This window comes from Coregonus lavaretus (assembly GCF_964263955.1).
Source record: "Coregonus lavaretus genome assembly, contig: HAP1_SCAFFOLD_631, whole genome shotgun sequence".
NCBI lineage: Eukaryota > Metazoa > Chordata > Actinopteri > Salmoniformes > Salmonidae > Coregonus > Coregonus lavaretus.
Window position 1 is genome coordinate 244,100 of NW_028156979.1, and position 21,753 is coordinate 265,852.

General features: G+C 42.6%; 1 protein-coding gene across 1 annotated transcript; it reads right to left on the minus strand.

Annotated features, from left to right (window-relative positions):
• Positions 1-2,380: 2,380 nt before the first annotated feature.
• LOC311125961 (major histocompatibility complex class I-related gene protein-like) lies at positions 2,381-19,508 on the minus strand (the record flags this gene model as incomplete). The annotated part of the gene is made up of 3 exons (XM_084199985.1): positions 2,381-3,176; positions 7,198-7,415; positions 19,451-19,508. The coding sequence occupies 3 exons, from the start codon at positions 19,506-19,508 to the stop codon at positions 2,388-2,390; spliced, it is 1,065 nt and encodes a 354-aa protein (XP_084056111.1). The 3' UTR covers positions 2,381-2,387.
• Positions 19,509-21,753: the final 2,245 nt, after the last annotated feature.

Consider the following 21,753-nt stretch of genomic DNA (forward strand, 5'->3'; position numbering starts at 1 on the left):
GAAGAACAATGATTTCAAGCACCACCCTCCTTTTAAAGCTTCCAGTCTGTTATTCTAACTCAATCAGCATGACAGAGTGATCTCCAGCCCTGTCCACGTCAACACTCTCACCTGTGTTAACGAGAGAATCACTGACATGAAATGCAGTGGAAATGTTTTTGGGGGATTAAGTTCATTTTCATGGCAAAGAGGGACTTTGCAATTAATTGCAATTAATCTGATCACTCTTCATGACATTCTGGAGTATATGCAAATTGCCAACATCAAAACTGATCTTTAAATTAAAGATCCAGGCAGCCTCTCGTTTTAACAATAAGTTGTCGAGGTCACCCCCTCTCCTAGGGAGGGTGACATGTTCGATGCCGATATAAAGTAGGGACGAAATCGAGTGGTTCGCTTCCAAAAAGTGGGCAGCGACTGGGTATGTCGAGTTTTTGCACCTAATGGTGCTACGATGCTCCGAGATTCATACTTTTAATTCGCGCTTTGTTTTACCCACATAATGTTTACCACAAGGACAAGTTATAAGATAAATAACTGCCTTAGTGGAGCACGTAATAACACCTTTGATTGGGATCTGTTTCCCTGTTTGGGGGTGTTTGAAGGATCTACATTTGTAAGTGCCATTGCATTGAGCGCAGCCGTTACACTTGTAGTTTCCATCCGGTAGAGGCGCAAATAGATGTTGTGCAGGGATATTTATGGGTGGTAAATCCGAGTTTACCAATTGATCTCTGAGGTTTCTGCCCCGCGAGAATACAACCAAGGGAGGGTCCGAAAACACATTACCAATACTGTCATCGGATCTTAGAATGCGCCAATGTGTGTGAACGATTCCCTTAATTTGTTCAGAGCACTTTGAATAGCGTGTAGTTAGAACGCAAGAAAGCTTATTTTTGCGAGACTGTCCCTGAAAGAGGTCAAGTCTCGATTTGTTTTGAATTTTCTCAATGGCAGTATTAATCTGACCATTTTTGTACCCCCTCTTTTTCCTACCTTTAGGATTTTGAATGGGAAAACACTGGAGTGTGCAGATATGGGGAACTTAATTGACTGAAGCCAGTGATTATAGCTGCATCCCAAATGGCACCCTTTATCTATGTAGGGCACTACTTTTGACCAGGGCTCGTAGTGCACTATGTAGGGATAGGGTGCCATTTGGAGCATAGGCTTTGTACAACTGCCCTTTATGTCAGTAATGAAATGTAAATAAGATATTGATGTTTGTTTTATATTTAAAATAGCAGCAAGACAGCAGGTTTAGGAATATCGCCAGTGGTTCTAGGATTTAGCTCAAAGGGCTAACACAGTATCGTGGTGCGCAGGAGACCTAGGTTTGAACCTAGCTGGTTTCATTAGGAAGCAGGTAACATGGAAGGATACTTATTTCTAAATGTGGAATGGAGACATTGGCTTTGCAGCCTTTTGATATACCATTCACTGTTCAATACAAAATAACAGTTAATTAAACTAGATCTTATATTCAAAAGCTATGTTTTATGTTGTGGTCCAGCCTTGAAGTGGAAATGTAGGCCTGAATATTTGACTGGGGAAAAGTAACACTAAACAAATAATGTTTAGAACAAGCGGTGTGCTACTGTAAAATAGAAAAGGACATTCATGGCACTGACTACAATCGAACAGATTCATTCTCTACTAAAGGCATTCTATGATAAAACTGTTTAATTGTTTATAATGCATACAACATTCATTTTAGTTGAATACTCATGCCAGTCTTAAACTGGAGTGAAATAGAGTGTCCGATTTCTCTCCCTTCCACAGTGATAAACAAGTTCCTGAGAGAAATTAAGGTATACTTGACATTGCTTTAATGAATGTCCTAATTAAAATGAATAAATGCATTGATCGAATAGGCTACATTTTATTGTCCGTAATAAAGGGTATTATTGTGCAGGTAGGATGAACATACATTACATACAATACAAAACAGAGACACTGTAAAGTAATTTCAATAATAAACAGACCTCATACACATGATCACATGATTCTCCTACTGGTTAAGATACTGGCTATCAGCTAATACAGCACATATATAGAGTGCATTGTACAATGAATGAATAGTCATGATTAGAAATTACATTACAGAAATAACTACCAGATTACCTTTTTTAATGCTCAGGTTGCCAAACCAGCCTATAAAATATATGAATTCAGATCTGTACTAATAATGCGCAGATATTTGTTATTGTCAACAGTCTCCCCAAACTGATCATTTACAGTCCTTTGTTGAGGGGAAGGGAAGATTGACCAACAATAACAGAATCTTTTGCACATTTTGTGTCTGCCCTCATAGGTGCTCTGGCAGTTATATTTTCATTGTGAATTGAGCTGAATTGACAAAGCTGCATCAGTGTCCCAAAAACATATTAGGTCTCAGAATCTGAAGAAATGTTAATTTCCTCTGGCACGTTTGCATCAAAGTTGGCAAGTTTAGACATGGAGGCAGTGCATCTCCACCTCCTTTTGACACAACTGAAAATGCCCAATAGAGTAACAATCAGCAGCATCACCAGTAGAGCTGAGAGGATGGATAGGTCTACTCTCTCTGCCCCAGACTCCCAACTGACATCCAGCTTGTTGTCCAGACTGAGGTGAGAGGCAGTACAGGTGTAGTTGTGTCTCTTCTTTAGCTCCTCAGTACTGACCTCCAGACTCTTCCTCAGCTGGTAGGTCCCATCTCCACTAGGCAGCACCTCCCCCCCTGCCAGCTCCTGTTCTGCCACTGGCTGGCCGTCTCTCAGCAGGGTCAGGTTGATGTGGCGGGGGTAGAAACCAAACGCCAGGCAGCTCACCTGGAGTCCTCCAGAAACCCCTTTCTTTATCAACCTGAGTCTGGGAGGCACTTTACGCATCACAAAGTGTTTGTCTCTTTTCAGGAATCTCTTAAGTGATTTGATGCAAATGGGAAAGTAAACATTCTCCCAAAGTGTACTTTTGTATACGTGTATCATCCCATCCCATCCTGGTAGTAGTTTATCAGCATTATATGTTGAATGTGTTATGTTGTAATATACCCCATAATCTTCATAAATGCCATTGAAAATGTTCTTAAATATGGCCACGGCCGGTTCACCATTGTCAAACATCTCACAGCCAGTCCATCTTTGCTGAACTTGAACACCTTCCGTGAGATTAAAGTGGTGATTTAGTTTGAGTTTGAGTTTATTTATTTTTTACAGAGACAGTGCACATTAATCAACGTTTCAGTAAAAGTGCCGGTTTTAGCCAGCCGGCTAATTTTCAACCGCAGTCCCTGGGCAGGTTATTAAAAACAATTACAATATAGACAATAACAACACATAGAACAAGACATAGCATACAGACATAGCAACATAGGACAAGCAAGACGTAGCGTACAGACAGAGCAACATATAACAAAAAGCAGCAAAACAAAATTCATAAAAGCAACAAAGTGTTTCCACACCTCACAAGTTACAGACAACAGACATGGAAAGCGGCAACACACAGCTAGGGACCATGTTCACAAATCTGATTGACCTTTAGCCATGTCTTCAAGCATTTTGTGAAAGTGTGATATGTGATGCAGTTGTGTGTGTCTGATGGCAGTGTATTCCAGACATGGGAAGCTCTCACAGAAAAAGCAGATTTACTAAAGGTGCTTTTCCTTAGGGGAACTACACAGTCACCTCTCATGGCAGACCTTGTGGATCTGCTGCCATATGTTTGGGTTTTCTGTTTAACAAAAATACTGAGTGGAGGGGGAGCCAAGCCATTTAGGATCTTGAATACAAGACATGCATCGGTGTATTGCACAAGATTTTCCCAACTCAGGAGCTCATGCTTTCTGAGGATGTGACAGTGATGATGGCTATTGGGCTTCCTATCAAGCACTTTGAGAGCCTGTTTGTAGACAGACTGAATAGGTCTTACTGTTGTACAGCAAGCTTGGGCCCAACTAGTCAAGCAGTATGTTAAGTGGGGGAGTATCATAGATTTGAAGTACAGTTTTGCTACCTCTGTAGTCAAACAATTTCGTATAAATCGGAAATTAGCTAGGTTGAATTTGGTTATTTGAATTACCTTTTTCACATGCTTTTTAAAAGAGAGGTTGGAATCAAGTATGATGCCAAGGTACTTAAAATCAGATACCCCCTGGAGCTTCTCCCCTGACACATAGACTTCTGGCTCAGTAGCATCTGTTGCCCTCTTTGTGAAGAACATGCAAACAGTTTTTTTCACATTGAGATGCAAACACGAGTCACTGAGCCATTTTGTAACCTGGACCATTACAGTAGTGAGTTCTTGTGCAGCTTGTTGTTTGCTCTTTGCATGCACATATATCACTGTATCATCTGCATACATTTGAACTTCAGACCCAGTACAGACAGAAGGCAGATCATTAATGTACAGGCTGAACAGGAGGGGCCCCAGTATTGACCCTTGGGGCACACCCACATCATAGCTAAGAGTGGGCGACAGCTCATTGCTCACTCTGACACACTGAGTTCTGCCTTCAAGGTATGATTTCATCCATCTCAAGGCATCGGGGGAAAAGTTGAACTTGGACAATTTTGTGATGAGAATCTCATGGTTAACAGTATCAAAAGCCTTCCTTAGGTCCAGAAACACAGCCCCAACAACGCCCCCTTTGTCCATCTTGGACTTCACATTTTCCAGAAAAAAGCAGTTGGCCATTTCTGTGGAGTGTTTCGCTCTGAAGCCAAACTGCATGGAATGTAATGTGAAGGGGCTGTTGTTGAGGTGGGCAATCAGTTGTTCTGCTACACACTTTTCAACAACCTTTGACACCACAGGTAGTATACTAATGGGCCTGTAGTTACTCACGTCAGCAGGGTCGCCAGATTTAAAGATGGCCGTTATTATGGCCGACTTCCATACCCTTGGAAACACCCCGAGACCAATAGATGTGTTGGTGACCTTAGTAATGGGGCCAATGAGTGACTCTTTGTAGTTTTTAAGAAAGGTAGAGTCCATCCCAAACACATCTTTGGCTTTAGAGTTCTTTAGTGAGCTAATCACCTTGTCTACCTTTGACTCAGAAACCTCCCTTATGATGAAGACAGGTTGAGCATCATTTACTAGCACTGAGCCCAAGAAACCAGTGGAGGGGTTCTGTGTCAGTACCCTGACAGAGTCAATAAAGTAGGAATTGAAGGCTATTGCTATTTCGACTGCATCCTGTGTTAGATTGTTATTCACCATGATTTCTAGTCTTTTTGCAGTGTTACTATGGTCTTTCCCTGTTAACTTTTTTAGATTCTCCCAGATCAGTTTAGAATTTCCATTTGCTTCACCAATTATGTTAATAAAAAAGTTTGCCTTGGCCTGTCTGATTTCTTTCATCACCTTATTTCTCAACATGGTAAACCTACGTCTGTCATGCTCTAATTTGGATCTTAGGGCTATTTTTAGATAATAATCTCGTTCTTTCATCAATTTCCAGATTTCTCCATTTAGCCAAGGAAGAGTGCTCTTTTGGCCAGGTTTGGATTTGATTTTCTTTAGGAAACCGTTTAATGTAGTCTGGATTGTGGATAGAAAAACTTGACTATCAGCTTCCACGTCTGCATAGGACAAGAGATCATTCCAGTTAATTCCCTTAATTGCATTTTCAAAATAGCTTAATTCACTCTTAGGTATTCTTAGTTGATCAGGCTTTCTAACAGTAGAGAGGTTAAACCTGCTCTTAGACAGCTTTCTGGCTATAAGTGTCAGATTATGATCAGATAGCCCAGTAACCATATTGAATGATTTAGTCACTCTCTCTGGTTTATTACTGAACACCAAATCAATCTGTGTTTTAGAGCAACAAGTCACCCTAGTTGGCCCTTTAACTAGCTGTGTAAGGTCAAAGGTATTAGTGATCCGTTTGAGGGTTTTCCTACAACACTTGTCTTCATAATTAATGTTAAAATCTCCCATTAAGATGACCTCTTTCCCAAAATCACATTCCCTAAGCATGTTATTAAACTGATCAAAAAACACACTTTTGGTGGAAGGTGGCCTATACATTCCAATGAGGGTAAAAGACATTTGGGGAGACAGTGTAATGTTCAGGCCAATACATTCTAGTTCATTATCACATGACCACTCAATTTGTTTACATCGGTTATGTTCTTTAATATAAATCATCACACCCCCTCCTCTTCCTTCAGTCCTGTCTCTCCTGAAAACATTGTAGCCAGGCACAATCAAAGCAGCAGATGGAGAGTTTCTATGGAGCCATGTCTCTGAGAGGCAGAGAAAGTCAAGGTTGGAGTCTGTGAGTAGATGTTGAATTTGATCACTTTTTGGAATGACACTACGAATGTTCAAGTGCCCCCCTAGTAGTCCCTTGGGCTTAGCTCGTGGGTCCCAGATGACTCGAGAGTGATTGACACATTGAAAAAAGTTAAATTTTCTGTGTTTTCTGACGGCTGGGTTTAGGCCGTTTTGTTTCGTTTTGATTAGGGGCAGTTCGGTAGCGCAATTAACAATCCCTCCCGCCTGCATTGGATGCTGGAAACTAATTAAAACAGCCCGCACACCAGAAGCAGAGTCAGGGACCGCACACAGCGACCCCGGTATGCCCGAAGAGTCAAAATCCATCCCGGAGCCGGGTGAGCCGAGAGAAACCACAGGACCATAGCACTCACCCACCTCCACAGCGGCGACGATCAGTGGACGAGGCCATCCACCACCCTCCACTCCGGTGCGTATCGCTGGCTCGGTGATGTTGGGCCCAGGATTGAGTTGCACATCCCCGGAGAGCAGGAGGGTAGTGAACAGGTAGTTTAACAGTTTCCGATAAATGTTGGACTTGTGTTTGTTGCGCCTAAGCGGTTCAGTAGAATAAGGAGCGAGGTAGACTTGGCCATTATTCAGAACATTATGGTATGCTGTGTACTGTCCGCTCCCGTGGAACGGTGAACCAATGTGTTTGTGTTTGGTGTTAATATTCTCCGGTAGTAGACTGATTGTGTCATCCCAGCAAGGACGCACTGAGATTATCAGTAGAGCAGCTACATAACTGACAATCATGGCAGAGTACTGGAGATAAAACACATAATTGCGCTTTAACTCTTTGCATGAGTTACTTAGCTGGGGTCGGCGTACACCTGATGGTTTAGATAAAATTACAGCATTCGAATGAGAAGCGGCACCTGCCGCACCACCCTGTCTTCCGTCCGCCATTTTGTCATTTTGTAGTTCAACTGATCTGTGTTTCATCCCCTGGTATATATCTTCAAATATAAAAGCTGCGTCCTGAGCTTCATCATCCTCGGTTTTGTCTTTGAATACAGTCTGTTTATCGTTGGAGTCATAGTAAGCCACTTGAACATCATCCAACATCACCACAACCATAAACTCAGGGAAAGGCGTTTCTCCGGTGATGTATGTTGCAAGTGCCCACAGAGAATGTGATCCTGGACCTGGGAGAGGAGTGATATTATACACAATTATGGACATTTTACATTTTATAACATAAAATGGAAATATAGATTTGCCAAATTGTTTAACCTGAGCATAACCCACTAATTAGCCTAATCTGTTATTTTTAAATTTTGTTGTGATGGAGGACTGAATGGGCTCATTGCTTCGAGTTGAAAAAATAAAAGCCCCACTCGTGGTCTTCTTAAATTAAACTAGTTTATGACCGTATGGAGCACAATACCTCAGGGGAGCTTAGAAGGGAGGAACTCAAACTTTTGATGAAGAAAAGATGAAAAGTTGAAAAGATGAAACTGCTTTTGTGACCTATTGAATTGATAAATGAGAGAGATATATGTTGACTGATTAAAATAAATAAAATAAAATGACGGATTAAAATAAAATACAAATGTTATTGAGCTATCTATATTTATTCCTGAGTTAATTCTTAGAGCGAATGTGACTGGAGTAATATTGAATGGTTGAAGTGACTCAGTGATTGCATAAACTGCTAAAATCTTTTTCTGTTTCTATGCTCTTTTGTCATATGAGAGGCGATAGGACGAGAGGAGAGAGAGAGGAGGGGCTGGCGTGTACGTCACGTGACAGAGGATCGAGTCAAAAGGTTTTGAGGCTGGTTCTGTTTACAAAATTTTCCCCTACAGGATATTTGATGTTATGACAATTTCACAGAGGCTTGGCAAAGACTGATCATTTGAATAAAATTTGCATTTTGGAGTCTCTGTGCATCACTTGGCTTGATTAGGGTTGTGTTGGAAATCAAGTACTGACATTATTCTGTAAAATTAAGATAATTAGGTGATTATAGAGCAAGGGGGTTTATGGGTATTGTAGTGATTGTAGGGTTAGAGGGCTTTGGTTTTAGGATTGCTGTGAAGGTGACTACTTGCATTTACTTTCCGGATGGGTTGTGGTAAGATAGCCACTAATTGATACATTGGTAAGATAGGATATAGAAATAAAAAATTGGTTTTAATTATTCATAATTTTTAATTGGTTTTTTAATTGATTTTTTATTTTAATTAAAAATATTTTTTGATAAAATTTTAAATATAATTTTTTAAATATTCATATTTTGATTGATTGATGTAAAAAAAAATGGGGTTGTTTAGTTTATATTAATAATTAAAGGGGGGAAGCCATAGGCTATATAGTCTAAAATAAAATAATTCACAATAAAGGAATATAAAAGAGTAGTTACAATGGGGAGAAAGGACAGCAAGGCTATGAAAGTCATTACACCGGTTGATATAGTTGAAAATAGTAATCCTTTAGTTAAGGGTATTGCGAGGTTATCTGGCAAATGGAACAAACGTTGGCCTGACATTGAACAACCATGGCCAGTGGAAGGGACTCTTAACCCTGACGTCATCAACATCATGAAGGTGCTTCTGTCAATTTACAAGGCAGATCAAAAGAAGGGGAAAAAAGGGAACGACGTAAAGAAAAGAGACAAAGGGAGCTGGGTGTTCTTAAGCTGTTTGAAGATGAAGGACAAAAACTGATGAAAGATACCAACGATAAGAGAAACAAAGGTATAGAGAAAATGCTAAAGGAAGAGAAGGCGACAGAAAAACTAAGGGCAGAAGTCAGTATACCTTTCTCACATACAGATTCAGCGAAAAGACCCCCACCTTATGAGAAGGAAGTAGAGCTTAGGGATGTTTATCCTCAGCTTCCAGTGATCCTCCAGCAGGGTGATTATTGCATCAGAGATGAAGATGAACGAACAATAGAGAGAGGACAAGCAGAAACGACCATAAAAATGCATCCAAACTCCAAAAGTAAAAAGAAAACGAGATGTCTGGAAACTAAGGGTGGAATGAGGTTAAGTAGGATGAAACTGGATGAGGACGATGATGATCAGAGTGATTCAGAGGAGATCATGGGTGGATATGATCCTGTGATCAAACGGAGGTTGGCCAGAACGGAGAGAAGGGGTGAGGAAGGTTTGAAGAAGAAGGATACAAGATATTCTAGTTCTGATGAAAGCAAAGATGAAGACAGCGATAAAGAGGAGACTAAAGGTGCTGTGTATTCAAAAGGAGTTTATCCTACAAGGACTGGCACAGAAGAAATAGAAGAAGATATAGACCGATGCTTTTCAGGCCTGGATAAAGCGAGGACTTTGGAAGAGGTAAAAGAGCTAGAGGAACAACTCAAGACGCTGAAGATACAGAGGGAGAAACTGCGGGAAAAAGAATCCAAAGAAGTTGAGGGAAAATATGCATTGAGGCCAAGGAAAGAGGCCACGAGTAAAATGATGCCAGTTATCATTCGAGGTCAAAACATAGAATATAAGCCGTTGCAAAATACCGATATGTCAAATATACTTGAGAAGCTGCCTATTCTTCAAGATGGGGCCTGTCCTTGGATTTCGAAATTGGAAGAAATTACGGTGGGAACACAGTCAGACATAGGAGACGTTAAGAGACTTTTGGCTAATCTCATTGGGATTCCAGATATGTAAGAAGTCTTTCAGAGAGCTGGACTCATTAGATATGTAGGGACTGCAGTGAACGATCCTGAATTGTTGGCTGCAAGTAGGAATCGTCTGTGGAGAGCATTGAAGGATACATTTCCAACAAATGTGCATCCTGATAATATTCTGATTGACCCACTAGGACAACAAGAAAATCCGAGAGCCTATGTGTCAAGAGTTCATCAAGTGTGGAGAAATATTACTGGAAATGATCCAGATGTGAGTCAAATTGAGCAGTCAATTTTGAGAGCTAAACTGCAAATGGGACTGCCCTCACCAGTAAGGAGCAAACTGGCAGAGGTGGTTGGACTTGGAAGCATGACAAAAGGCGTCTATACCGATCATATAGCCCATCAAGTGGATCTGTACGGGAAAAAGGAACACAACCAGAAAGAACAGGACGAAGAAACTCTCAGAAAACTCAATCAACTACAACTGGGGGAGAGTAAGAAGGAGAAGAAACAAGCTTTGGTTATGCAGAATCAGTGTGCACCAAATCAACAATCACTGCCACAGCTTCAACCAGAACAGTTCCAACCGCAATTGTACCAGCCACCAATGGCGGTACCAGTTGTTTCATATCCACAGCCAATTTCTGGACAGACACAGAATTGGAGAGGAAGAGGACGAGAAGGCTTCGAAGGAAGATGAAGATTTCAGCCACACTTCCAGCAACTTTCAGAAGAGTGTTATAATTGTGGACAGGTTGGTCACTTTACCTGTGACTGCAAGGCGCCAGGAGGAAACAACAGAGGAAATTTCTGAGGAAGATAAAGGAGCAAGTGAAGATCACCTGTTCTCTAGGTGAACCCTTCAAGGATTCTAGAGTGCCTAGAAGATACGAAGGGGGGTGTCAGCTGATAGCACCGATTTAGAGAAGAAGAGAAAATATCTAACAATTGAAGTAAAAACAAAGGACTAGGAGAGGTGAATAGTGGAAAAGCTTTTATCTGTGTTCAGCCTAAAGAGGTTAAACATCTCACTATGTAAAATTAACTAATTGGGATAGGATTTGAGGGAGTAAAACAGCTAATTACTCTTAAGGAACCAATTGAGCTCTGCTATAAAAAATCAAAGAGAAATTAAAATAGACATACTAATATTAGAACATATACCTATTGCATTGTTGGAAAGAGATGCATTGTGTAAATTGAACTGTACAATAAGATGTACACTAGACGACTGTCTGGTAGAGGATTTTTAAAAAAGTAGGGTTTTTGGGAATCATATTTACTTAAAAAGATAATATCATAGGAAGGATGATAATCTATTGTGTAAAGAAGTCAGAAGCAGGTGGGGACTTCCCAATCACATATTCTAAAAATTTGTGGTAAAGGATTTTGTGAATAAATCAGTGTAAAAAGGTTTTTAAAGGTTAGGAGAAAAGATTAGATTAAAAAAGTTAGGAGAACTAGGGTTGAAGGAACTCTAAGACAGTAAGCTAAGTTTCAATGTTAGTTAGTAGTAAGAGAGAGAGAACAGTGGTGAAGGGCATTTTAGAGTTTAGTGGGAAGATAGATATGGTAGGAGTTTAGATCTGTTAGGAGCAGATGCATTGAGAAAGTATGCGTTGCTGAATGATAAGAGAAGATTGAGGGTGATTGAGTATCTATATTTACAATTCCCAGCAGGAAGATCAAGGTAATTGTAGGTGTATTTTTTATAATCAAAAGTTTGAAAGTGAGGGTTTAGAGTAGGAAGAGAGAGTGAATGTAAGTTACATTTACGTCATTTGACACTAGTGGTGATAGATGGAAGTACAAGCAAAGAGTTCAAAGCTTTGGGGAAACTAGATGAAGTAACAATAAGGACATTAACACGTCAGTATATTAAAACAACAGTGAGAAGCAATTTAACTCTTTCAACATTGATAGTTATTAAAGCCATCAATATATCGCATTTGATTATAAGGGAACCAATAGCTCCAGCACCAATTTTAGGGGGAAAAAGACTGTTATTAGGGTTAGGATGGGGACGTTCCTCCCACATGGAGAGATAATTATGGAGAATAAGTATTGTTATCAGGACCAGAAGTAGAAGCTGTTGCACCTAGTCAAAGGAGGTATAGTTTGTACAACGATATGAAGTGGAAGAGGGTTATGAGTGATTGTTCATTTATTTTGCGTAATGTTACAGAGAAAGATCAGGGAGAATATATGTGTACTTATCTAGTGCAAGCATTAAAATTTGTTCCGGTTAAGAATTATTGGTTAAAAGGCTATGTAATTCGTAAAGTGACGCTTATAATGGAAGATTTGAAATCTGTTGAAGCTTCCACAGTCACCAAAGGAGTTCAGGAGAAGTATATTACAGTAGCCACTCCAACAGTAAATAATACACATAGGATATCGGTAGCTTTCCCACTAGAAGTAGTTAAGGGTGTTAATACATCAACTAAATCAACTACTTTAATGGTAACTTTGGAAAGGATTAATGGTACGACGGCAATAGCAAATGTAGGAAGTATGACACAGACATCAACAACAACTTTTCGGAAATTAAAGCAGGTAGCAAGAGTGACTCAGGGGTTTATGTTACGGATGGAGAGTGCTGTCAATGGTAGTAAGGATAGGGTTAAAATAGGAGAGCAGATAGTGGTAGAGAACAATATAGATTCATCTGAAATAGTGAAGGATACCATCATGGAGGTACAGGATGAGGTCTTTGATTTTAATGACAGACAAGGAGAGGTATCTGATCAGTACCGCTCGTTAGGGAAGAGAGAAACTAAATGCATATGGGTTTGATTCTTCTGTTGTGAAAATTAAAGATGGATGGGCAGGTAGGAATCTTTGGTTCCAGCAGCTAGATCATTCTGTAAGATCAGTGAGGAATCTTGAGGGTCCATGTCTGTTGAGAATTGCAGAACAGATAAAATTATGTCGTTGTCAAAACATTTGTTTAAGCCTAGGTTTAGGTGTTCTTGGTTAAATGAATTACCCTATGTGAATTTGTTAGATGGTAAGGAAAATCAGGTAACAGCGAACCCTGAAGCATTGGAGGTGAAAGCAGTGAGGGCTAAAATTTGTTTTTGTTCTAATAAAACATATGATGGAAAGGGTATGTTCATGGAAATATCAGATTGTGATGATTATATGATGACTTTGGAAAAGCATGAACATAAGGTTAGAGATGACAAATATAATGTAACTTTTTATGTACCAGTTAGTAAGAAGAGCAGGACTTTGATGGTGAAAGATCAGCTTTTGCCTGGCAATGTGACTATTGGGAATTTTAGAGATATTTGGAGGGTTTGTGGTGATAAAGCATATATATTCTTACCCTATGTATGGACAGGATGTTGTTACATGTCAACGTTGAAGCTTCCATATGAGGTTTTTACCATTAAAAGAGGGGTATCACCGGACACAGATAAATCTGAATCTAGGTTTGGAAGTAGGGTGAAAAGGGACATGGCGACATGTCATAGTCTTGAAGCCTATCATTGGAGGATAAGTCTAAGAGAGAAGGGGGGACTTTTTCCATGGTATGGTGTAACATTTTTGGCAGATCATATTGATAATATTAGCTATACTTTGATTCCAGATAGTTATAGATGCATTGAAGAATATAAGGGATGCGTTTGGTAGATCTGAAGGAGCTGGATGGTCAGTGAAGTCTTGGTTGCAAGATCAGTTAGGCCCAGTAGGAGCAGTGATGGATTAGATTTTAATGGCAGGTTTGATAGCACTGTGTGTGATGTTTGTAATTTGTTACTGACCTTTGAGAAAGCTATGATATTGAGATAGGTTGGAGTTGTGATGCCTGGAGACAACGCTCAGATGCCGTTGTTGACTGTTCCTGATCTGGATGAAGAGGGACAAGTGGGACTGGATGGAGTATTGATGATAAATATTCTTTTTGAATATTTGATCATTTTTCAATTTTTTGTTTCAATATTAGGGTGATTTTAGTATGATGTTATGAATCAAAGGGGGGGAAGTGTATGAATGAATCACATTATCCTATTTCATTATTCTATCATTTATATTGATTCATACATCATTTATATATCATTTTAAAATTCTTAGTTGATATTGATGTTTTAATTTGAAAGTGTTTGTTTTGCAAAAGATACTGTTTGGTCTTTTCTTTTCTTCCAGAAGCATTTGGGGGAATATGTAGAGATTGAAATACTCAAACAAGGACAATATGAAAGGAGAATGACTGGAGGAGATGGAACAAGGAAGGGGTGGAAAGGTTCCCATTCCATCATCAACAATGCATTGGAAGAGGAGCCTACGGGGGAGATGAAGTGTAGTGGACTACATTCCAGTGTCTGCAATGAAATATAGACATATTTGCATGGGTAATACATAATGTGTGTCATTTTCTTAGGTATTAATTTTTGTAGATGATATTTGATGTTATTGGATACTTATGGGGAACTTAGATGTTTTTGTTTATTTCGTGAATGCTTAGGGACAGGGAGTCTAGGCAGGGATAGAGGTCCACTATAGGGTCCGATGGGTTGACCAGCCTTAGAGTGGACATTTTTTGGATAGTATTTTGTTTGCAGGGGCTTACATGTGTATTTAATTGCATCATAGTTTCAAATGCATTGATAAAGATTTATGAATTCATCGGGAGTACCTAGGTGGTTGCCTGGGGCAGAGGAACCGTGAGAGAATTTTAGTGTCTTGATTGATGGATGGATATCTGAAAAGATGGCTGCCGGTGTCACGTTCGTCGAGGAGTGAAGGAGACCAAGGCGCAGCGAGTGAAAAGAACATGTTGACTTTATTACTTAAAGCAACCAAAAACAACAAACCAAAGCGACGAATGTGAAGTCCAATAGTGACAATGACTACACAGGAACAAGGAAACAAAAACCCACAAAACCAAGGAGAAACCACACAGTATAAATATGGCTCCCAATCAGAGATAACGAGCCGACAGCTGACACTCGTTACCTCCGATTGGGAGTCATATGACTAATCAAGCACAATAACCAAACATAGAAATCAACAACCTAGACACCCCAACATAGAAATACACCCAAACAAATGAAAATGAACAACCCTGGCTCAAATATCAAAGTCCATGGAGCCAGAGTGTCACAGTACCCCCCCCTAAAGGTGCGAACTCCGGGTGCACCAACATAAGGACTAGGGGAGGGTCTGGGTGGGCGTCTGTCCACGGTGGCGGCTCTGGCCCCGGTCGTGATCCCCACCCCACCACAGTCACAACCTGCTCCAGTAGCCTCCTCCCAATGACCACCCTCCAACTAACCCCACCTGGACTAAGGGGCAACACCGGACTAAGGGGCAGCACCAGACTAAGGGGCAGCACCGGGATAAGGGGCAGCACCGGGATAAGGGGCAGCACCGGGCTAAGGGGCAGCACCGGACTAAGGGGCAGCACCGGGCTAAGGGACAGTACCTGACTAAGGGGCAGCACCGGACTAAGGGGCAGCACCGGGCTAAGGGACAGTACCTGACTAAGGGGCAGCACCGGACTGAGGGGCAGCTCCGGACTGAATGGCGGATCCTGGCTGGCTGGCTGGCGGATCCGGGCTGGACGGCTCTGGCGGATCCTGGCTGGACGGCTCTGGCGGATCCTGGCTGGACGGCTCTGGCGGATCCTGGCTGGACGGCTCATGGCTGGCTGACGGATCTGGCTGCTCATGGCTGGCTGACGGATCTGGCTGCTCATGGCTGGCTGACGGATCTGGCTGTTCATGGCTGGCTGACGGATCTGGCTGCTCATGGCTGGCGGAAGGCTCTGGCTGATCCTGTCTGGCGGACGGCTCTGGCTGATCCTGTCTGGCGGAAGGCTCTGGCTGATCCTGTCTGGCGGAAGGCTCTGGCTGATCCTGTCTGGCGGAAGGCTCTGGCTGATCCTGTCTGGCGGAAGGCTCTGGCTGATCCTGTCTGGCGGAAGGCTCTGGCTGCTCCTGTCTGGCGGAGAGCTCTAGCGGCTCCGGTCTGGCGGACGGCTCTGAAGGCTCATGGCAGACGGGCGGCTTTGCAGGCTCAGTACAGACGGGCAGTTCAGACGGCGTTGGGCAGACGGACAGTTCAGACGGCGTTGGGCAGACGGGCAGTTCAGGCGCCGTTGGGCAGACGGGCAGTTCAGACGGCGTTGGGCAGACGGACAGTTCAGGCCCCGTTGGGCAGACGGCAGACTCTGGCCGTCTGAGGCGCACCGTAGGCCTGGTGCGTGGTGCCGGAACTGGAGGTACCGGGCTGAGGACACGCATCTCAGGGCTAGTGCGGGGAGAAGCAACAGGGCATGCTTGGCCCTGGGGACGCACCGTAGGCCTGATGCGTGGTGCCGGAACTGGAGGTACCGGGCTGAGGACACGCATCTCAGGGCTAGTGCGGGGAGAAGCAACAGGGCATGCTTGGCCCTGGGGACGCACCGTAGGCCTGATGCGTGGTGCCGGAACTGGAGGTACCGGGCTGAGGACACGCATCTCAGGGCTAGTGCGGGAAGCAGCAACAGGGCATGCTTGGCCCTGGGGACGCACATAAGGCCTAGTGCGGAGAGCAGGAACAGGCCGGGCTGGGCTGGCGACGCGCACCGTATCTCTGGTGCGAGAGGCCGGAACAGGCCGGGCCGGGCTGGCGAAGCGCACCGTATCCCTGGTGCGTGGAGTAGGAACAGGCCGGGCTGGGCTGGCGACGCGCACCGTATCCCTGGTGCGAGTGGCCGGAACAGGCCGGGCCGGGCTGGCGAAGCGCACCGTATCCCTGGTGCGTGGAGTAGGAACAGGCCGGGCTGAGCTGGCGACGCGCACCGTATCCCTGGTGCGAGTGGCCGGAACAGGCCGGGCCGGGCTGGCGAAGCGCACCGTATCCCTGGTGCGAGTGGCCGGAACAGGCCGGGCTGGGCTGGCGACGCGCACCGTAGGCTTCGTATGAGGCTCAGGAACAGGCCGGGCTGGGCTGGCGACGCGCACCGTATCCCTGGTGCGAGTGGCCGGAACAGGCCGGGCCGGGCTGGCGAAGCGCACCGTATCCCTGGTGCGTGGAGTAGGAACAGGCCGGGCTGGGCTGGCGACGCGCACCGTATCCCTGGTGCGAGTGGCCGGAACAGGCCGGGCTGGGCTGGCGACGCGCACCGTAGGCTTCGTATGAGGCTCAGGAACAGGCCGGGCTGGGCTGGCGACGCGCACCGTACACTTAGTGCGAGGGGCCGGAACAGGCCGTACCGTACTGGGGACACACACTACTGGCTGTACCTCGGGATTAGGAACGGGCCGGACCGGACTGGTTACACACCCCAGTACCTCTCGCCGTGCCTCTACACCTTCCTTCCCTGCCTTTCCCAGTCGCCCCCTTAACCTGGTAGCCTCCTGAATCCGTCCCTTCTCTGCCTCCGTCAGCCCCCTTAACCTGGTAGCCTTCTGAATCTGCCTTGTGGCAGCCTCCTGCTGCTCAGTCGCCCAAGCCATGTGCCCCCCCCCAAAAACTTTTTGGGGTTGCCTCTCGTCCTTCCGACGATGGCCCTGCCGATGCCGTTGCTCCTCTCGCCGTCGCCTCTCCACCGTCTCGTTCCATGGTCGGCGATCCATACCATCCAGGATCTCCTCCCAAGTCCAGGACCCTTTACCGTCCAACAGTTCCATCCATGTCCAGACCCTTTGCTCCTGGACGCGCTGCTTGGTCCTTTTATGGTGGGTTTTCCTGTCACGTTCGTCGAGGAGTGAAGGAGACCAAGGCGCAGCGAGTGAAAAGAACATGTTGACTTTATTACTTAAAGCAACCAAAAACAACAAACCAAAGCGACGAATGTGAAGTCCAATAGTGACAATGACTACACAGGAACAAGGAAACAAAAACCCACAAAACCAAGGAGAAACCACACAGTATAAATATGGCTCCCAATCAGAGATAACGAGCCGACAGCTGACACTCGTTACCTCCGATTGGGAGTCATATGACTAATCAAGCACAATAACCAAACATAGAAATACACCCAAACAAATGAAAATGAACAACCCTGGCTCAAATATCAAAGTCCATGGAGCCAGAGTGTCACAGCCGGACAGTTTTTCGCTCTTACACTCCATAAAGATTTGTTCATATTTCATAGTAATGTATTCACACTTCATAAACATTTATTCATATTTCATGGAAAGGTATTTACACTCTAGAGAAGAATGTTTTTTGGTTTAATGTTAAAGATACTCAATAAGATAAATTGTTACTTGTCATAATCCTGTTTTGTTTGTTTTCGAGACTTTTAGTTCGTCTCGAAGGGGGGAATGTAGTGTATTAGGATTATGTCTTTGTTAATGTTTTTCATGTGGAACTGAACGGATGTTTATCTTAGTTCAGAAGTAGCCATTTGTAGGGTGACGCCCCAGGGGAGACAGGTGATTGGACAGCAGAGAGAGCAACCCATATTTTTGCATTGTTTATAAGTATATGCTGGACGAAGAAGAGGTTAGAGCAGACATTACAATTCGAGGACACTGCTCTCCTGGTGATCTTGACACCTGTAACTCATGCTGAAAGCTTGTGATATGAATAAAACTTATGATCAAAGGTTCAGTATGAGCGGACTCCTTTGTTTGACAGCAATGAGCACCAGCAGCGACAAGATACACGACATTAGCCTGCTAATTCTGCCCCTCTCTGTTTTCCACCTGTCCAGCTGTCCTCATACATACACACAAACACAATCCTCCCATCCCGTCTCCTCTCGGAGTGTGTGTGCAGGAATGTGAATTTTTAATGACACCTTCTGAACACAGTTTACAATCCAAACAAACTTGGATAAGAGGCTAAATAAGATGTGGACCACTTTGCCAAGAAAATGACTGACTGTTGCCTTTAAATCAATGAAACAGGAAAAGGAAGGGAAAGTTTTGGGGCAACTCTTGACTTGAATCGACTTGTGGAAAATATCAGTTTCCCAGCAATACAGCTGGCCAAATATTAACCACTGCCGAAGAAGTGTGAAATTTATCCACACTGCCTGATAATGTTTTTGCACAGATCTACAGTATAGTATCTGTCGAGTCATATGGTACATCACATTAGATGTTCTCTAGTATCTGTACAGTCACATGGTCCATCACATTAGATGTTCTCTAGTATCTGTACAGTCATATGGTCCATCACATTAGATATTCTATAGTATCTGTCCAGTCATATGGTCCATCACATTAGATGTTCTCTAGTATCTATTTGACTTTGTCAAAGCAACAAAATAGCTAGGGCTTTACAATGATGGTAAAAATTGGGAGACATTTTGGGATTAAGTGGGTTGAAATCTTCCTAGAAGTGACACATTGTTGACGGAGGGACATGTCAAAATGCTGAATTTTAGCACATTAGCTAGCCATTATTTATATAAAAAAATCTGATTTATTGAATTCTCCACCTGAAGAACCCAATTATGTTTTTTCCCCTACATCCAATCTTTTTTTCTGACTGTCCACACGCAGTTTTACATGTGACCCAAATCAGATTTACGCATTTACACTGATGTAGCCTCTGAAGTAGCACACAGATGCAATGCTCATTTATAACATAACAAATCATTAAATGAGTTTGATAGAAAGTAAATAGTCCATCTTACCTGCGTTGACATTGGTGTAAAAGGAAAGAAAGAACAAGAAGACAGACAGTTTGTCCATGATTTTGAGTGTTCACTATTTTCCAATAGCCTCGTGTAGCAGGTTTCTAGCTCTCAAGTGAAGTGACAGACTTTTCTTTTCACTTATCAAAACAAGGTCTTTTAATGTTTTTGAACGAGTCAAACAAGTGGAGTTGGGAATTCAAAACAAAGAAAACTGAGGGTGGAATGAGGAATAGAGGGTGAGTCATGTTGCATGTTGCGCGCACAGCCAAACACCAGACATATGACACTCTAAATGAATTACAAAAATCGTTCAGTGAAATCCTTAGACCTGAATGTGTGTGTGTGATCATGTTCATTTTCTGTCTGTCTGTCTGTCTGTGATACACATTTGTGCTAGAGTGTGCAGCATGTGTGCGGCTTGGTTCACTTGTGCGTGTTTATGTGTGCATTAGCCTGCTAATTCTGCCCCTCTCTGTTTTCCACCTGTCCAGCTGTCCTCATACATACACACAAACACAATCCTCCCATCCCGTCTCCTCTCGGAGTGTGTGTGCAGGAATGTGAATTTTTAATGACACCTTCTGAACACAGTTTACAATCCAAACAAACTTGTATAAGAGGCTAAATAAGATGTGGACCACGTTGCTTATGTTTAGTTCCTATAACTGTTCAACTCTAGACTTTTATAATAGAATTCTGAATGACTAACTAAGGAGTGCCTTATTCTTATATTTTTATTTCAGGATGTGGAGTGGTAGAAAACACAGTTTAGCAGAGTTAGTGTTGCAAAATTCCAATAACTATCACAGAATTCCCAGGTTTTCCTAGGTATTCCCTCCTGATTCCGTAAACCTCCAACCTGGATTACTGGAAAACCTGGGAACTTTGGGAAAGTTACCAGGATGTTTCAACCCTAAGCAGAGCCAAGACAAGATAATATAAATCATTTCAATGCCAGGGAAACTATTATCTGACTGCAGCAGAAGCCTTGTTTATCATTCCAAAGTATTGTTGCAAGATGCAGTGTTATATTCCATAATGTTGTAACTATGTGGTTTGGGACCTGAAATTTAAAAAACAATTACTTTTTAAACCCTCCTGTGTCTGTGTTTTGGTTTCGTCCTATTGACTTACTGGGTGACATCTTTATGTAGTTCTAATCTGTGCAAAAGTACTGTAAAATGCATTATAATCTGGCAGTATAATTTAATTTGACACTTTTCTTGAACAATGTGCGTTATAAAAAGGTGATTATTTAACTAGAGTTTAATCAGCTGAGCGATGCATAAATAGTGGCCTTTTTATTTTGCACATTGCTGAAGAAGTGTGAAATTAAACCACACTGCCTGATAATGTTTTTGCACAGATCTACAGTATAGTATCTGTCCAGTCATATGGTCCATCACATTAGATATTCTCTAGTATCTGTCCAGTCATATGGTCCATCACATTAGATGTTCTCTAGTATCTGTCCAGTCATATGGTCCATCACATTAGATGTTCTATAGTATCTGTCCAGTCATATGGTCCATCACATTAGATGTTCTATAGCATCTGTCCAGTCATATGGTCCATCACATTAGATGTTCTATAGTATCTGTCCAGTCATATGGTACATCACATTAGATGTTCTCTAGTATCTGTCCAGTCATATGGTACATCACATTAGATGTTCTATAGCATCTGTCCAGTCATATGGTCCATCACATTAGATGTTCTATAGTATCTGTCCAGTCATATGGTCCATCACATTAGATGTTGTCTAGTATCTGTCCAGTCATATGGTCCATCACATTAGATGTTGTCTAGTATCTGTCCAGTCATATGGTCCATCACATTAGATGTTGTCTAGTATCTGTCCAGTCATATAGTCCATCACATTAGATGTTCTCTAGTATCTGTCCAGTCATATGGTCCATCACATTAGATGTTGTCTAGTATCTGTCCAGTCATATGGTCCATCACATTAGATGTTGTCTAGTATCTGTCCAGTCATATGGTCCATCACATTAGATGTTCTCTAGTAATTGTCCAGTCATATGGTCCATCACATTAGATGTTCTCTAGTATCTGTCCAGTCATATGGTCCATCACATTAGATGTTCTCTAGTATCTGTCCAGTCATATGGTCCATCACATTAGATGTTCTCTAGTATCTGTCCAGTCATATGGTCCATCACATTAGATGTTCTCTAGTATCTATTTGATTTTGTCAAAGCAACAAAATAGCTAGGGCTTTACAATGATGGTAAAAATTGGGAAACATTTTGGGATTAAGTGGGTTGATATCTTCCTAGAGG